Source organism: Odontesthes bonariensis, chromosome 22, assembly GCF_027942865.1.
Source record: "Odontesthes bonariensis isolate fOdoBon6 chromosome 22, fOdoBon6.hap1, whole genome shotgun sequence".
Taxonomy (NCBI): domain Eukaryota; kingdom Metazoa; phylum Chordata; class Actinopteri; order Atheriniformes; family Atherinopsidae; genus Odontesthes; species Odontesthes bonariensis.
In genome coordinates, this window is record NC_134527.1 from 28,578,374 (window position 1) to 28,595,788 (window position 17,415).

At 41.7% G+C, this 17,415-nt stretch overlaps 1 protein-coding gene across 2 annotated transcripts; it reads left to right on the forward strand.

Annotated features, from left to right (window-relative positions):
* The first annotated feature begins 274 nt into the window (after positions 1-274).
* On the forward strand, positions 275-15,780 carry ash2l (ash2 like, histone lysine methyltransferase complex subunit). Of its 2 annotated transcripts, none has more exons than XM_075455714.1 (17): positions 275-366; positions 1,060-1,126; positions 2,495-2,670; positions 2,769-2,857; positions 2,959-3,053; positions 4,534-4,629; positions 4,774-4,869; positions 5,843-5,918; positions 9,836-9,853; positions 11,964-12,060; positions 12,963-13,180; positions 13,276-13,443; positions 13,639-13,832; positions 14,508-14,600; positions 14,685-14,783; positions 14,864-14,923; positions 15,212-15,780. In XM_075455714.1, the coding sequence occupies exons 1-17, from the start codon at positions 308-310 to the stop codon at positions 15,317-15,319; spliced, it is 1,809 nt and encodes a 602-aa protein (XP_075311829.1). In that variant the 5' UTR covers positions 275-307; the 3' UTR covers positions 15,320-15,780. The 2 variants fall into 2 exon arrangements, with proteins under 2 accessions (XP_075311829.1, XP_075311830.1); XM_075455715.1 differs by having other exon boundaries at positions 2,495-2,640.
* The last annotated feature ends 1,635 nt before the right edge of the window (positions 15,781-17,415 follow it).

Consider the following 17,415-nt stretch of genomic DNA (forward strand, 5'->3'; position numbering starts at 1 on the left):
ATTTTAACAACACTGCTTTTGAAATCACAGCATCGGACCCCTTTAGTTTGAAAAGGAGGTGCGGGCCATGATGGATGACAGTCAATGTGGACTTGGCAAATATGAACCTGGAATCAAATCAAGCTGCATAATTTTCTTTGAAAGTGTTATCCATCCATCATCTGATCACACAGACATTCTCGAATCCCAGGTTGAAGTCTCGTATTAACGCAGTTCACTTTTGAACCTGAGGTGTCGCTGTCGAGCTCAGTTCCAAGCCGGAAGTTGTAATCTCGCGATATTTTTATGTTTTCATTGATTTCCAAACATGGCGTCTGAAGTGGAGGCGGGCAGCACTGCTCCAACCGAACCGGACACAGGAGAGGGGTATGTCTGCCCATACATAGTAATTTCAAATATTACAAAGGTTTAAGCTATTACCCTGTACATCCGTGAAAATATAACGTGCATCATAGGTCTATTTTCCTCAAAAGTGCTGTTAGCAAACCGACTGGCTAACTAACGTTAGCGCTCCACAGACTCTCCGAGCGAACAAAATCTTATCGCTGAGCTTCATTTGTAAAGAAAAGACAGCACTACATCAAATAAACCGACAGTTTAAGCTCACTTGGTCTGCTGCCAAACTTTTAAACTGTTAATTAAAAGTCAAGACTTTCTATCTGTTTATATGTGCCATATTCGCCAGATACCATTTAAATAATGGGCATTTTAGCTTCAGTGTCTCTTTGATAAATCCTAACGGGATGGTGGGGCAGTACAACTGATTTGTTTAGAAATATGTGGACATGAGTATACCATGTTAGATATTAGAATTTAACCTAACTGAATAAAGATTTGAAGTATTATTGCCTGTGAAAAGAGAGTTGAATATTTGAATGGTTTGAAATAGAGCCCTATTGGGCGTCTGTCTCTTCCTTGAGAAAACAGGAAGTTTTTTTTTAATTTACAGTGTACCATTAATTTTTCTTCAATCATTTATAATCGAAAATTATTAAAGTTCCACGTTTAATTGTATTTAAAGTACTGATGTAGTCATCTGTTGTTTTAATTGACTTTCAGGGATGCCTCTTTCGGGGAACTAACCACCAGCATGGACAATGAGTCATCAAATGGCAAAGATGGAATGGTAACATAGTCTTTTTTTAATTAATTGTTATTATTATTATGACTTTGCCTTGTACATTTTCATTTAAATTATAGTTTAGCTTTACCATTTTTTTAAAATAAAATGCTATGCATTAAGGGTTGGTGATCTAGTTTTCAGAATTTTAATTACATAGATCACATCAAGCTCAGTGCTACAGATTCAGTTATAGTTCAATATAGGTCTGGTCTGTCCCATCTGCTCTGGGCTGCCTGTTTTCCTACCTGCAGGCTGACAACATTGCTATTGTGGTGAGCCCTGATATCTTTCAGCTCCCTCTCCTGTTAGTATCTCAATCTGAGCTCAGACTCCCACTCTGCCATCCAGGATTGCAGCTGGTGACTGTAGTTTCTGCTCTCCAAGGGCCTTATTTATAAAATACTGTTTAGCTTTCATACTGAAAGAGGGTGCACTCACAAAATAGAAAATGCATCGTTCACACGTCTGATCCTGTGCAGCTTTCCTTATAAATCTTTGTGAAATTGAGCCAGTAACTCAATCTTTGTTCCTCCCAAAAATGACTATAGAGCTGCCTCAGAGAAACTCAAGATAGAAGAAAAAAATATGGCAATGGGGGGTGTGGTTTCTGACATTTGAGTGGATGTAAAGAAGAGGGTGATTGTACATCTGCAGAGTTTGTCTCTGGGTTAGGGTTAAGAAGACACAAGCAGAGTGTAGCTGCTATTAAACATATACAAATCTAATTTAGGCACAGCAAGCAGGTTGTAAATAGAAACACATTGCAATGATAACTATTGTATGTGAAGCTGAAACTAAGGGCCAATACCAGGGAGACACCTCCACAGGCCCATCCGAGTCAAACAGAGATGGAGGAAAGAGTAGAGTGGACCATCAGAGTGTGTTCAGTGTCTCCACAGCAGCTGAAGGTGTGCTACTCCTGGGTCACTGCTGTTTTCCCAAATAATATTAAGACTTGGGTGGACTACCCAAATATGTTCAGCAGCCTACTAGCACATTTGTTTGTTTTTTTACAATCTAAAAATGTGCTGAAACAATGCCACAATATCGAACATAAAAAATCCTGTTATTCTATTTTAATCGCTGCTTTTTGTTCAAACTTTAAGAAAAAATATGACTCAGGGATTTTTGAGTAGAGCATGCGACTTTGAGCTGAAGTTACAGACTTTGTATCTGGAGACTATTGTGAGTCAGATGTTGGATTCTGATTCTCTCATCCGATCATTGTTTGCTCTTTTGGCCTGAACACCTGTCTTTAAAGTGCATGTTTTCCGTGGCTGTGTGTGTGTGTTTGTGTGTGTGTGTGTGTGTGTGTGTGTCAGAAATGATAAATCTTAAGCAGTTATGATAAGCAGACAGTCTTTGTTCCAGGAGGCAGCAGGTGAAGGATCGGAGAATGCTGATGCCCTCCCTGGATCGGGAGACGAGGAGAGTGGGAGGCAGCTGGGGGAGGTGGAGCTGCAGTGTGCTTTGTGTATGAAGTGGTTCACCGCGGACACTTTTGGCATTGACACTGCGTACGTACATTCAACAAGTAAAGATAACAAGTAAAGAAATTCAATACACGGACAGTGAATTTATATCAGCTGTGTGATATTAATCCAGCTTTCACAACATAGTCATTAACTGTCCACCTCCTCTACAGGACCTGTCTCCCATTTATGACCAATTATGTGTTTCACTGCAACGTGTGCCATCACAGCGGCAACACCTATTTCCTAAGGAAGCAAGCAAGTAGGTGATCTGTGAGCTGAAACTTCACTTTCAAACTCTGTCACATTTCGCTCCACCCCGAGTGTTTAAAATTGTTAACCGTCTTGCTCTTTTTGTGTCAGACCTGAAGGAAATGTGTCTCACAGCCCTGGCAAACCTCACATGGCGGTCCAGAACGAAAGACGAGCACCCAAAAACCATGTTCTCCAAAGACAAGGTGGGCGCGACGTATTCCTGGTCGTTAAAGCTCCTTTAACAGGAGAATTCATGATAACCGATGAAAATGCTGAAGAAATGTTTTGTTCTTTTCTTTTCTTTCATATTTTATCGATTATCCTGACATTTTTTTAGCAAACATTTAATTATTTCACTATAATCGGTGTGTTTTCTAATTTTCTTGCTTGTAGTGTTTGTTTTGGTCATTTATCTCAACATCTTTTACTGTTTTCTTACTCAGTTAACTTTTTATCTTCTATGTAAATTCGTATCTAGATTAATTATATTTTTCACGAGTAAAACACTTTGAATTGGATTTATTTTATTTAAATCAACTTTGATAAGTTGATTGGCCAAATTAAGGTAAGTTGAATAAACTTGATGATAAACACAATACAAACGTCATAATGAATCAAAATACACTCACTGATAGACTAACCGTGCATTTGGGTCAGTGTTTTTGATTAATGTAACATTATTATATTCATAGAAATGAGACACTGTCGTACATGTTTTCACATTAGCGGATGAATGTAGTGTCCCACATCAGTTATTCTTTCCATCCTCGTTGCCTCAGTCAGAGACTGCAAGTGGATGTGGCAGAACCTCAGAAGTTACCAGATTTTGATCAAAAATTTTTAATTGTTTATAAATTCTTGTTGACTTCATTATGAAGAATGACTTGTGAAAAATGTAAGTTGACTATTTCTTAACGATTCTGTCTCGCCGGTTGTGTGTTTCTGCTCTTTTTATCTGACCAGATCATCAGCATGGTGATAATGTTAGTTTCACTGGGCTCAATAAGTCAGCAGGAACAGTTAAATGGAAAAACTTACATTCAGACATAACTGGTTACTCCCAGGGGGAAACAGTTCGGTTAGAGTTGCTTTAATAGAGAGAAATGTTGTGAAAATACAAACAATCTTCATATATACATTTAAATATAAAAAATAACAGTCAATACAAGAATGAATTGCAGTGGAAAACAAAGATTGCTTGATAAATGAGAAGGTTTGTTACTTGTGGATTATGCACAAAAAATGTATTCATTTAAATCAAATCTCCAGTTTATTGAGTGTTTAAAATGTTTATTTTCTTTCTGTGTTTCCATACTGACGCTCGTGAGGGAAACGGGGTCATCTAAGTCGACAAGCAGTTGGTTGGTCTCAGCCACATTTAGCAGCTGGTTCGGTTCACCCCATGGGACAAAGCTGTCCACTACAGCTCTGTAGGGTAGAAAACATTCCACACAAAATAAGGAGACAGGAAACTCTCGGTCCCGTGTTGCACTTTGTATCTGTGCTTAAATTTTCTGAAATGTGAGGGTAAAAAGAAAAAAAATACTGTTAACACCAAACATACTTATTTTTACATAAACACATGTTTTTAAGGAGCATTGACATCATCTTCTCTCTCTCTCCGGGTTGCATGTGGAGCCTTATTATTATATATTTTTTAATTTTATCCCTCCTTTGTTGCAGGACATCATACCTTTCATTGACAAGTATTGGGAGTGCATGACGACTCGGCAGAGACCGGGGAAGCTCACCTGGCCCAACAACATAGTGAAGACAATGGTAAAAGAGTAATGAACCGTGGGAAAGCACAAAGTCATGATACTTTAACTCCTCATTCTAAAAAGCATCCACGTTGAGACAGTCATTCTTTTCCTGTGTGCGGACTTTGTAGTTTTTGTCATCGTACTTTTGTTTACTTTGCAGAGCAAAGAGCGAGATGTTTTCCTTGTGAAAGAACACCCTGATCCCGGCAGTAAAGATACCGATGAGGAGTACCCCAAGTTTGGGCTTTTGGACCAGGTATTAACCACTCCGCTCCTGCGCACACACACAGCGCACACAAACCACGCACACACACCGCGCACGCACACACACAGCGCACACACACAGCGCACACACACAGCGCACACACACAGCGCACACACAGCGCACACACAGCGCACACGCACCGCGCACACGCACCGCGCACACATCTATAAGTTTTCTTCGATAGAGATGTGAAACATGGTCGATATACTTTTCGATAGATTACATTGGTCCATCTTTTGACAGACAACACGAACAGCCAATGACAACGAGAGTTGCGCCGCGCTGAACCAATCACGTGGCTGGAATAGAGCCATGCCTGCAGCTAGCCGTGGCGCGTTTGCTTGTGCTGCTGCAGGCGTATAAAATGAGTGCTCCCTCGGAAGAAATGACGGAAAACACAGCGCGAGGCGTCAGGGATGACATTGTTGATGACATTGTTGATAAGAAGGGCCCGAAAATTTTGGTGGTGTGGAGGTATTTTGGTTTTTTGAAGTCCGACACCAAACAGAGTAGCGTCCACTGATGTCGAGCGCATGTTCCGACAGACGGGGAATACCAATAATCTTTGTCATAACCTGAAGCAGCGCCACCCTTTTGAGCACAGAGAATGGAAACTTTTACAAACACAGCCTGTAACAAGTGCTAATCTTCCCCCGATAACCACGCCTGTGCAGCAGCAACAGAAGACCACAGAGTCTGCTTTATACAGTGCTGTATGACACAAAATCTAAGAGACACCGTATTGTTACAAATGCAGCTTATTGTGTTGCAAAAGACATACTGCCAATAAGCAGAGTGAAAAATAAGGGGTTCAAGTGGAAGCTAAAAGTTATGGACCCGATATATATTGATATCGACTGATTTAAAAAGAATAAATGAATAAATAAATACTGTGATAGGACTTCTTCCCATATTGCCCAGCCATATCTGTAGTTTAATCTCAGTTACTGTTTCACCTGTACAGGACCTGGGAACCATTGGACCCTCTTATGACACGCAGAAACAGACCACTGGAACTCCCACTGCTGGTGGGCTCAATGGTAAGAATATAAGACTGTAAATATCCAAAGTGGAAATAGATAATCACAGTTTGGACTCTGGAGCACAAAAGACACGATGGGTAGATGGTTTCGGGTGTTTCCACACATGGTGTTTGGTTCAGCTGGTCCACACAAAGCTAAAGCCAAAAAGTCATTGATTTCTGACTGAATTAAGCAGTTTTGTGGTCTCGGCTCGTCTCTTCTCCACATTTGTCGTTTAGAAAATGGTTTGTTCCGGCTTCCTGTGATTGTTCCACAAGCCAAGATCGTCCCCAAATGTTTTCACTCTAGAAATGGACCAAACGGTCCATTCGCTCTGATTCTGATGATCAAAATCATGCCTTTTTATTTCAGACATGCTCTAGAAACATTTCACAGTTTAGGTCAGGCTGAAGAGTCCAAGTATGCAGAACGAATGAGTTAAGGGGCCCTCGAGATTTCATTTCAGGTGAACATCAAAAGAGTTGCTGTTTCACAAGTGATCTGGACTTTAGACAGACAACACAACTCGGTTCTGTTGGAATAAAAACTTAGTTCTTTGCTGCGACCACAGTTGGTCAGAGGGAAACTGCTAAAATACACAAAGTAAAACACAAGTTGAGTAGTCTTTTGATTGATCAGTATCGAGTTCAGTCATCACACCTCAGCCTATTGTTTAACGTCATCCACAACATGACTTTAAATGCAATGTGATTAGCACATGAGCGCATAATTAAATTAATGTAATTAAAACATACACGCTGAACTTTGTAGAATTGCTAAGAGCTTCCTGTAAAACATCTTTATTTCTATAAATGATCATATGGTCATTTTAAAGAAATAAAGAAGAAAATCAATGCTTTTTATTTTTTAATCTGAAAGTATTGATGAAAAACAATCAAGGAACAGAGTGGAAACAGGTTCTTTTCTTTAATAACTTATTTATGGTGTGTAGTTTGTGATTATGTGCTGTAGGAAGATGCAATAATTGGACTGAGATCTTAAGTAAGCGACTGGCATCGGGAACAAAAAAAATCTTTGTTTTGAATTTAACTTCTTATTTACAACCAAAACGCGCAGCCTTCGGGTTGTGTTATTTTCTGTACAGGTCAGGATCCGCAGAAATATTAAACTGGTCTGGTTTAGGAACAGCGCTCTAGAGTCGCACATGTGACCTAATTTCTCAACGGTGTGACTAAAAAAAAAAATCTGAGGTCGCACCAGTACGACCAGCTTTCCGACTCTGAAAGCCCCCTTTTGGCCCATTAGGCCCATATCGTGGTCTAAACCAACCAGAGATAGCGATCGCTCTCAAGTCTCACGCTTTGAGTGGGACAGTCACGCTTTTCGGTCTTTTGTCACGCTCTCCCGCCACACATTGTATTTCTCACGCTAAAAAAAAAAAATATATATATATATATATATATATATATATATTAGGGCTGTGACTCGATTAAAATTTTTAATCGCGTTAACTACAGGCTTTGAAATTAATTAGTCGCATTTTAATCGCATATACTTTATCCTTTAGAAAATTAACATTTTCAACAATATTTCAACAAACACAGAACATATCCCTATTTGAAATCTGAATGTAGCATGCATGAAAACACAGTATATAGAATCTTGGATGTTAAGCTGCGTTGGGCCCCCGTTAGCTTCCACGCTAGCTGCTACATGTTGAGGTGATATTTGAGGCTTGATCAGCGGTGGTGCCAGCGATTTTTCGTTGGGGTTGCTATGCAGTTGCTGCATGAATGTGAGGGGTTGCTAGTCAAAACAGCCCCCCCCCCCCCCGCGCGCGCGCATCAACGTTACTGACCCATTACTCCACCGTCTGCATGCAGCCTTGCATAGTGTAATGTAGCCTTGCATACTGTAAACTTTAAGTTTTCAGCGGAGCTTACTGCTCACAAGCAGACAGATGTCGCACTGTGCGTTGTGGTGGAACAGCTGCATAGAAGGTCCAGGGGCAAGACAGCCCCAGCCCGTGTACGCAACCACACACGCACACACAGGCATACCTGTCCATCTCATTCATTCATAGCCCGTTCACTAAGGATAAAATAGCCAATCCACAAAGGCTACTTTGCCCACTGTGTTCCTTAAATAAGTTTTGATCAACTTCATCTTGGAAAAAAAGAGCTGGGAGTGAATGAGCTACAGTGCGGACTTTCTATTTCATCTCATCTGACGCACAATAGTTGTAGGCGACAACTTTCAAGAGATAGTTCTACCCGGCGGGCTTCCAACAGTAGCCTCGCACAGTGCTAAATCACACAGGCACAACATTACGTTCAAACTTGTTGCTCACACCAGTCTGTCCGCTGCCACAGCGGACACATAGCCTACTCAAGCCAATCTACTCGCATCACATTATGGCAGAGGAAGCACGCTGGCAACCTAACATAAAGTAAAAAGTGTGTCCGTTATTTTCAAAAGATGGTGCTAACTGCACTGACACTAGGCTACTTAGCAAGTAGCTCCAGATAGACTGCAAGCACCTAGAGTCGACTAACAAACCAAGTCACAAGAAGACTATTTGATAATAGTGTTTCGGCGAGCATATGAAAAACAACTGGGATTTCCTACCTTATTTGTGTTACTTGAAGAAAGACATTCTCAAAATCGCCATATTCCAGTTAGAATCGCCAAATATCCATTTAGAAATGCAGTTTAGCTATGTTATGAGTGAATGGGTGCTAAAATGAGAGGAAAACTGTAACATATGACTATTCAAAAACGAATTAAACTGAGAATACAATTAAATAGGGTTTCTATTTATCTCATAAATCTGCTTTATGGAAATATTATTTTAGACCTCCGATATCCCCGGGTAATTTAGAACAGACGTGATTGGCTGACTGTAGAATGACATCACCACAGCTACTGTAGATCTAGGAACAATGTGGATAGCCGTTTCACCAGTAAAGCTGGTGTTTTATACCTTTCCATATGTATATTTATCAGCTAAAGAACTAAAAACGGGGATAGGCTACCACGCAGCAACATACGTGATTCTTTACTTCTTAATATTGTTGTCGTTGTTGCACTGCACTTCTGTTCTTTGTGAGCAGTAAACCTGCCTCTAGCCCCAAAGTTGGGGTAGCTATGGGGTTGCTGAGCACATTCTTGGGGTTGCTATAGCAACCGCAAGCAACCCCTTAGCGCCGCGTCTGGGCTTGAGACGCTGCGGTGATACGCGAATTCCTTGTTGCATAATCTGCACACAACCACGCTCTTGTCGACGCTTCCATCCGTCTGTATTTTAAAAAAAAATAAATAAAAAAAAAATTATAGTGTGCGATTAAAATGCGTTATTTTTTTTAACGCGCTAATATGTGTGTAGTTAATTAATCGAAATTAACGTGCTAAAGTCCCAGCCCTAATAAATATATATATGGTGGAAACATCAGGAAACCAGCACCTCCCATGAGTCTGAGCAGAGCAGTTATTAATAACAACAACACAAATAATAATCTTATTAATGAAAGACTCCCATTCCTGCGGCCCGCCCAACGGGAAGAGGGGGGCAGTAAATGCTTTTATCTTTTTATTTGTTTTAGGAATCTATGTTGCCTCAAATACAGCATTTGCTGCTCTGGGTGACCTGGCTGGAGTCCTTAAAACACTTTCACTTTTAATTTAGATGTTTTAAGTTTAAATTTCAGCTCAGTGAAGCACTTTTTCAAATAAAAAAAACAGAGTGAACGTGTAAAACTTCCATGTTGAATGAGATGCACCAGCACAAAAGTTGGGTGCACCCAGGAAAAAAGTTGGTCTAGAGCCCTGAGGAAGCACATGAGTTTATTGATTGAACTGAACCAAGCAGGTTGCGTGTGAAAGCACCCTGACATGAGTGATAACCTGTGTAAGTTCCCCAAACAGAGTCCCTTTCAAATGTGATGACCCTAGTGATTGTGTGCATTGTTTTCCAGGTGGATCTTCTTTCTCAGGTGAATATATGGTATTTTGGCATCTGAAGCTGATCAGTGTGTTTTTGTCTCGTCACCCTCTGGATAGAAGTTGGCCCTGAGGTTCCAATCACCGTTCAATTTGCACCCCAGTCCCCCAGCTCAAACTGATCCTCAATAAGCATCTTGTGGGCAACTTCATCCATGTCCAGTTGTAACCTCCTTATCTGCTATCTGCTTCTGTCCGGTGCTTCCCCCTCCCTCACACAAAGCTTTCCCCCGTCGGTGAACATACCTTCCATGTCTGTGGCTTGCTGCTAATGGGCTCTGAAATCCCTCAGACTCTCTTACCTGAAATGACGCTCTGGCCTCCACAGTGCAGTGTACCTGAGAGCAGAACGCCATTTTTGATTTGCTGTTGGCTTTAAACCAATGCTAATTAGCCTCCTCCTCTTCCTTATCCTCTGACTGAGGTTTTGTAACAGAACAGTGGAGTCATTCCCTCGCATGTCCATAAATACGGGGCACAAAGTCACGGTGTTTATGATTATTTTGGTTTATCATAATTCCCCTTGTTCCAACTTCTTAAATCGTACAGCTAAGTAATTTACTGCAGCCAAGGTTTCAAATTTAGTTTTTAAATTGCCAAGAACCACGGTCAAATGTCTACATTTGATAAGTGATTGATTGCAATGATATCCTTATTATTTACCCTTTCTACAGCAACTCTCTCACGTAGGTGATTAAATATTAAGCTGGCGATAAAAGACAGTCAGTTCAAGTCATTTTACACCTTTTAAAGTCCAACAATTGATTTTTTGCAAAAACCTAACTACTAGAGTTCTGCCCTGGAATATGGATCCAGTGGACCTCCATATCTGACCCTGTAAAGTTAGTTTGACGTGCTGAAAGACATCAGAAGAGGCTGATGGTGTTTGGAAAATGCCATACGAACTAATTCTTGCCTTTTTGTGCCTGCTGTTTTCCTATGTTAACTTAACAACCTGCTTTCACTATGTGTATGTGTGTGTGTGAAGTGGCATAACTAGTGCTAAAAACATTAAGAAAAGGTAGTGTGTGCACAGAGCCTTGAAAAAGTATTCACCCTCCCTGGCATTTTTCCTATTTTATTGCATTATAAGCTCAAAAGGCAAATTGGATTTTCTGTAATTATACCTACAATAAGGGTGTTGAAGAGTCCCCAAACATGTGGATGAAGCTACTCTGGTCACATCAGGGAAAACACAGCATGTGGCACCCAGCAGAAGGATGTTTTTCATCAAGGAACGACAGATGATGCTAAATACAGGCAAAGTGTTGCAAACAACCGTTTGAATCTTACAGAGGGGCACATTTCAGCACGACAGTGACGCTAAACATTCTGCTAAAACAACACGGGGGTCATTTATGGGACACCTTTTAAAGTGTTGGAAAGGTCGTACACTAAAGGTTGCTGTGCAGCAGCAGAGCCCATCCAGCTGGAAGGTGCTGGAGCCGTTTTATCTGGAGAAATGAACCAAGTTTATAGAGACGACTCAAGTTTTTTGTTTTTCTCTAAGTTGTCGGTTACATGACAATTTGAAATATTTTAAACACGCGTGTCAAATGAATGATATAAAGTTTGCATCCATTTATTTTTAATTCCAGATTGTGAGGCAACAAAATCGAATAAATGTCAAATGGGGCAAATACTTTTCCAGGATTCTGTATCTGCATAGTTTTCATTTAGTGGAGCAATATTTGGTCGGTGTCTTCCATATATTCCTGCAGATTGTTTTCAGTAGCCTTCAGTCTGTAAATCTTCACCCTGATTATAGTACTTTGATCTGTATACAGCAGTGTCTGCACAGCCCAGATACCTGGATAAAGCTAATTAAGCTAAGTCAGCCTACCCTGCAATAGATTGTCCCCTCACATAGTTTGGATTCAAAAGTGAGATCTGGTCCATCATAGCAGATTCTCTTCTGAATTAATAGTCACACAAAAATTCCATCGAGGGGAATTTATTGCAGGAAGGTTTCAGCTGCTAAAAACAGGTGTGCTTAATGTCACAACCTCAGTGTTTGTTTCCTCTGCCACTGACTGACTGTGTGTGTGTGTGTGTGTGTGTGTGTTCGGGTTCAGCTGTTTACTCTGTCCTGTGCTTTTAAAGGTGCTTTGGCCCCTGGTCCGGGAAAAGGAAGAGGAGCCAAACGTAAGCAGCAGCAACAGGAGGGCACAGCTGCAGGGGCAACCAAGAGAACCCGAAGGTACTGAATGTGGGTCCACATTAAAAGAGACGTTGTTCTCAAACATGTTGTGTTTGACGGCTTCAGCAGGAACAAAATCTGCTTGTTTAGAATTTGTTTACTTTGATTTAAGTCTGGCACACATTTCTAAACCATTTGCAGATTATTTTGTCAAATGAGTTTCACATTCTTACATCATGGTTGGAAAGATGAGATGATAAATAACTTTGTAACTTAAGGCGAATACTCAAGTAACTGTTTTGCTGAAACTTGGTGTCTTAGACCGGATGTAAGATCACAGAGATGGCAGCGGTAAAAATTCCCAAACATTTTGAAGAAAGCATCTTTATGTATCTTTGCCACTGCACGGTGAAAAATGCTCATGAAAACAGCTGGCCAAAGATCAGTACCTTTTTGGAAACATCCATGCACGGGACTGAGTGGGGATGGTATGGTACCGATGACATGTTCTGTTTCTTTCTGGTCTGAGTCATCTGGTCTGCCCCCTGGTGGAATCGTCCGGTAACAGACGTGGTGGACGCGCATGTTTGTGAACAATTACGCCTACGCAGGTCGCTTATGTGAACGTGTGATTAAAGTGCATGCATATTCTTGGCCTCAGACCAGTTCTCATGTCCATAAGCAGCATTTCTTTGAACAGTAAGAGATCTGATGAAGATGATCTGATTTCTAGTGTGAGAATGAGACATGGAGCTAATTATTTACGCTGCTGTGAGTTCACTAGATAAGAAGCTTTTGAGATTTATCTGGTTTATCCAACTCTTTTTAAAGAAAAAGTTTTGGCCAAGGCAGAGATGAGAGATGGCCCTGGTCATCTTTTTTTTTTCTTTCCACAGCTTTCACATATAGTGCATGTTAACAGGAAGTGGCTTTGACCAACATCTCTTGCTCTGTCATTGCAGCGACCCTCTGTTCTCAGCCCAGCGGCTGCCTCCTCACGGTTACCCCCTGGAGCACCCATTTAATAAAGATGGCTACCGTTACATCCTGGCAGAACCAGACCCTCACGCTCCAGACCCAGAGAAACTGGAGCTGGACTGCTGGGCTGGCAAACCCATACCTGGTGATCTGTACAGGGCGTGTCTGTATGAGAGGGTGCTGCTGGCTCTACATGACAGAGGTACCTGGTGCAGTGAAAATGATCGTTAGCTTTATGCTTTCACTGTTTCATTTTACGGCGATTCGTGACCCCATATGTCACGTGATGTGTCGCAGCGCCTCAGTTGAAGATCTCAGATGACCGCCTGACAGTGACGGGGGAGAAGGGGTACTCCATGGTGCGAGCTTCGCACGGTGTGCGGAAAGGTGCCTGGTACTTTGAGGTTTCTGTGGACGACATGCCTCCAGACACCGCAGCCAGGCTCGGCTGGTCTCAACCACTCGGTCAGTCGTGCTTCATACTCATAATCCCTTCTTAACATGAAGGAGTAGCATGGGTTTGTTTTCTTAGAGTGCTCCTTTTCATTTTTCCAGAGCAAATTTGTTGTATTGGAAAGTGAAGTCACCTTTCATTCATCTTGTCTCTCCAGCTTTTGAAATACGTTGCCTGAGGCCCATTTTTCCATGACTATATTTCAGGTAACCTGCAGGCACCTCTGGGCTACGACAAGTTCAGCTACTCGTGGCGCAGTAAGAGGGGCACTCGGTTTCACCAGTCGATAGGAAAGCATTACTCTTCCAGCTACGGTCAGGGGGACACGCTGGGCTTCTTCATAGAGCTGCCTGATGAAACGGAGATAGCCAAGGCTCTTCCCGATACCTATAAGGACAAGGTAACACCTGTGACCCGATGAGAGCCGCCTCAGCTAAACTAGCAGCACATGTGCCTTCATGTGTCAAATATTACATTCCTGTCTGTGTTGGTTTCAGATAAACAGGAGGCGTATTTGCTTCCTCTCCCTCCACTGCCATTTTTTAAGAGATGGTAAACTCTCCCGATGCACATCTTAACTGTTAAATGTGTTCCTTATAGTTTTGTTGATTACTGAGTGTGCAGCTGATACTAGGGAGCGTTAACAAAACAGCTGAATATTCCGAATAAACTCTGTAGACTAAACATTAAGAAAAGAATTTCCAGGCAGAGTCACATTCACATTTTGGTCCTCGCACCTTGTTGCTCAGTTGAGGGTCGGGCACATCTTTGATCATGGTTTGTGGCTCAGTGAGGAGGACAGTTGGTCTCTAATAGCTGGTATCCAGCAAAAAGAAGCAAAAACTTTGTTTTAAAACACTGCATGAACTAGCTTCTAATTGCACCCCTGAGTTCTTCATCCCATTTGCCTTTTAGGTCTGCTCCAACAACAACAACAACAACAACGACTGAGCTTATTCTTTTGTTGGCCCAAAACTTCTCATCAGTTGGCTTATATCCTCTAAGCCTGCGTTTTATTTGGTTGTTTTCTTCAGTCAACACTTGTTTTGTTTTGTTTTGTGAAATCTCTTCTCAGGCACTCATTAAGTTCAAGAGCTACCTGTACTTTGAGGAAAAGGACTACGTGGACAAAGCGGAGAAAAGCCTGAAGCCGATGAGCCCCAGCAGGGTCAGAGCACCTCCTCAAAATAAATCCAGTGAGAAAACCTGCTGCTGTTTTCTGCTCCTGACTGAAACCTCCTCTTTTTTTCAGATGATATTCTATAAAAACGGAGTGAACCAAGGCGTTGCCTTTGAGAACCTGTTTGAAGGCATCTACTTCCCTGCAATCTCACTGTACAAGAGCTGCACGGTCAGTACCCACGATGGTGCCATTATCGCTCAGCTTTTAGTCGTGGCAGATTTCTGCAGCGTCCTCTTGTCTCTCTTCAGGTTTCTGTCAATTTTGGACCACATTTCAAACACCCCCCGAAGGACATCAAGTACCAGCCGGTGAGAACTTGTTTCCTTCCACATTCATATCTTTTCCCACATTACTGTGACGTATCATTTCTAAATCAATGAGCGGCTGCGCTCTTCAATGAGCTGCGTGCCCTCTCCTTCTGGCAGCGCCCTGCATTGAGCGCATGGCCATGGTTACCTGTCTCCCCTGTCTGTTTTTCATGTTGTCTGTCCGGATGGGTGTACTGGAACCAAATTTCGTTATGCTGTAAGGTGTAATGACAATAAATGTGATTTGATTTGATTTTTGATTTGATAAATGTTTTCTGCTCCTCTCAGATGAGTGACATGGGCTGGGGAGCAGTGATTGAACACACACTGGCCGACATGTTGTACCATGTGGAGACGGATGTGGAAGGTCGACGTAGCCCTCCGTGGGAAGGATGAACACATGCTGAATTCATTCATTTCATCTTCATACAGTTGAATTAGTGCTGCGGTAAAATGTAGGCCAAGAAGCAGCCTTTCAGCTCATGATATCCATTTTTTTCCAGGCAGACAGTTAAATCTACCCTAAAATGGTCACTTTAAGCTCATAATAGTTGGTTGCGTGCCTTCATTGGTTTGAGTGCCATCAGGAAACATTCCTCACTGAAACTTTGGACAGCTAAACTTTCCTCTGGCTTCAAGGGTTCATATTACAAGTTAGAATGCTGTAGAGGATGTCAGTTACATGGATGTTTTAGCCAAACAAACCTAATTCTCCAGTCATTCTGCAGACATTCGTAGATTCTGCATCCTTTAGTCTGTTCTGTCTTTTTTTTGCTAATTTTATGTGTGACAATGTGTGCCAGTTATTTACTGTTTTATACGCTGGGTTAAATAAAAAAATGTGCTAACTGAATAAAGTGGATTGGATTTATTTAAGTTTGGGTTAAAGAAATGCCTTTGACATTAAATTCTGTGTACTCGTTATGTTTGAAGTTGTCCTGTTTCCACTTAAGGAGCCCGTATTTTCCTCACGGGCGAGTTCATGATGTTTTTTCTGGGGTCGGAAACAGTGAGTCTCACTGTGTCACGTTTGCATCAGACTTGTTTACTTTGTCGCTCTTTTCTCAGCTGAAGAACCTCTTGTGTTGCTTGTGTCATGGCATCCTTTGTGGCTGCCCACTGCATCCTGCTTCTTATCCGCTGAATACTTCAGGAGTTGTTTGTTAGTCCAGGCTTCTCAGTCTTTGTTACTGACTTATTGGTGTTTGTGCCATGTTCAGGGACAATATACCCACCCACAAGTTGTCATTTGTTTTTGTTTTTTTCATCATTTGAGTATGTGTCATTCAAAATGGAGATAAAACAATCTTCCATACTTTATATCACCATTTATAAACCACCACAGAATTGTTTTATTGATGATTTTACTGAACTACTTTCAATTGTGTGCACTGCTTTTGACTGTTTAGTCATAACAGGGGACTTGAGTGTGCATGTGGATGTAGCCCATAACAAGCAAGCTAAAGAACTAACTGCTGTCCTTGAAATGTTTGGTCTAACTCAGCATGTGACTGAGCCCACCCACAACAGAGGTCCATTGTCATCCAAGAGGATGTTTTCTGGTTTCAGATCCCTGAAAGATCAAACAGCATATGAAACATTACCTCTGAGTGCAGGGAACATGTGACCAAATGCATTGTTCAAGCACACTCACCTGTACACTATTGACTTCTGGTGGAGGTGAGTTAGACCGCAGCAGACTTCAGCAGCATAGAAACGCACTTTGTCTTTGTCCAGGCCCGGCGGCCCCATGTTGTATATGTGAAACTTCAAGTCCCCGCCGCTCATCATGGTCAAAACCATACAGAGGTCGTGCTTGGTCTCGTAAGTGTATGCCAGGTTAACCTGTGGAGAAAACAGGAGAGTACGCTCGCTTTTACAGAGCTTCGGTTTCAGAAAAATATCCAAACTGTTGAAATTTCAGGAGCACTTCAGAGTAATGAGGCCAGCTCAATACTCTGACATCTGATCAAAGCAGATGTGCTCGGTGAGTGTATGTGGGAAGTTTAGGAAAGTTTTAAAGCTGTAAGATTGTTGCTTATGAAAATGCCAAAGTGTGCTTTGATGCTCGATCACGTCAGTCATTTCTCAAAGCAGCTCACCACATGTGGAAGGAAAAAACGAGCTGTACCAGTATGGTATCAAGCTGTGGTCTCATGTTTCTAAAGTCCTGTGACTTTACTCTTTATCCCCTTCCAGCCTTCTTGTCACTTGTTCACAACTTAATACTCAGTTTACTGCATTTGCTGTCGGTTTACAATATTATAATACTAATACTATTATATTATATTATAATATAATATTGTTTTGTAGACCGAGCAGACCGAAGTGCAGACCGAGCAGTCCCCTGCTTCCGAGCAGCAAACGCCGTAACAGGCGCGGCTGTCGGCAGGTGGCAGCACGCAGTGATACGAAGGGAGAGAAAATAGCACCAAGCGATTGTGAGGTCTGACTTTTTCCTGGAGAACGATTTTTTGATGCAAATGTATTAC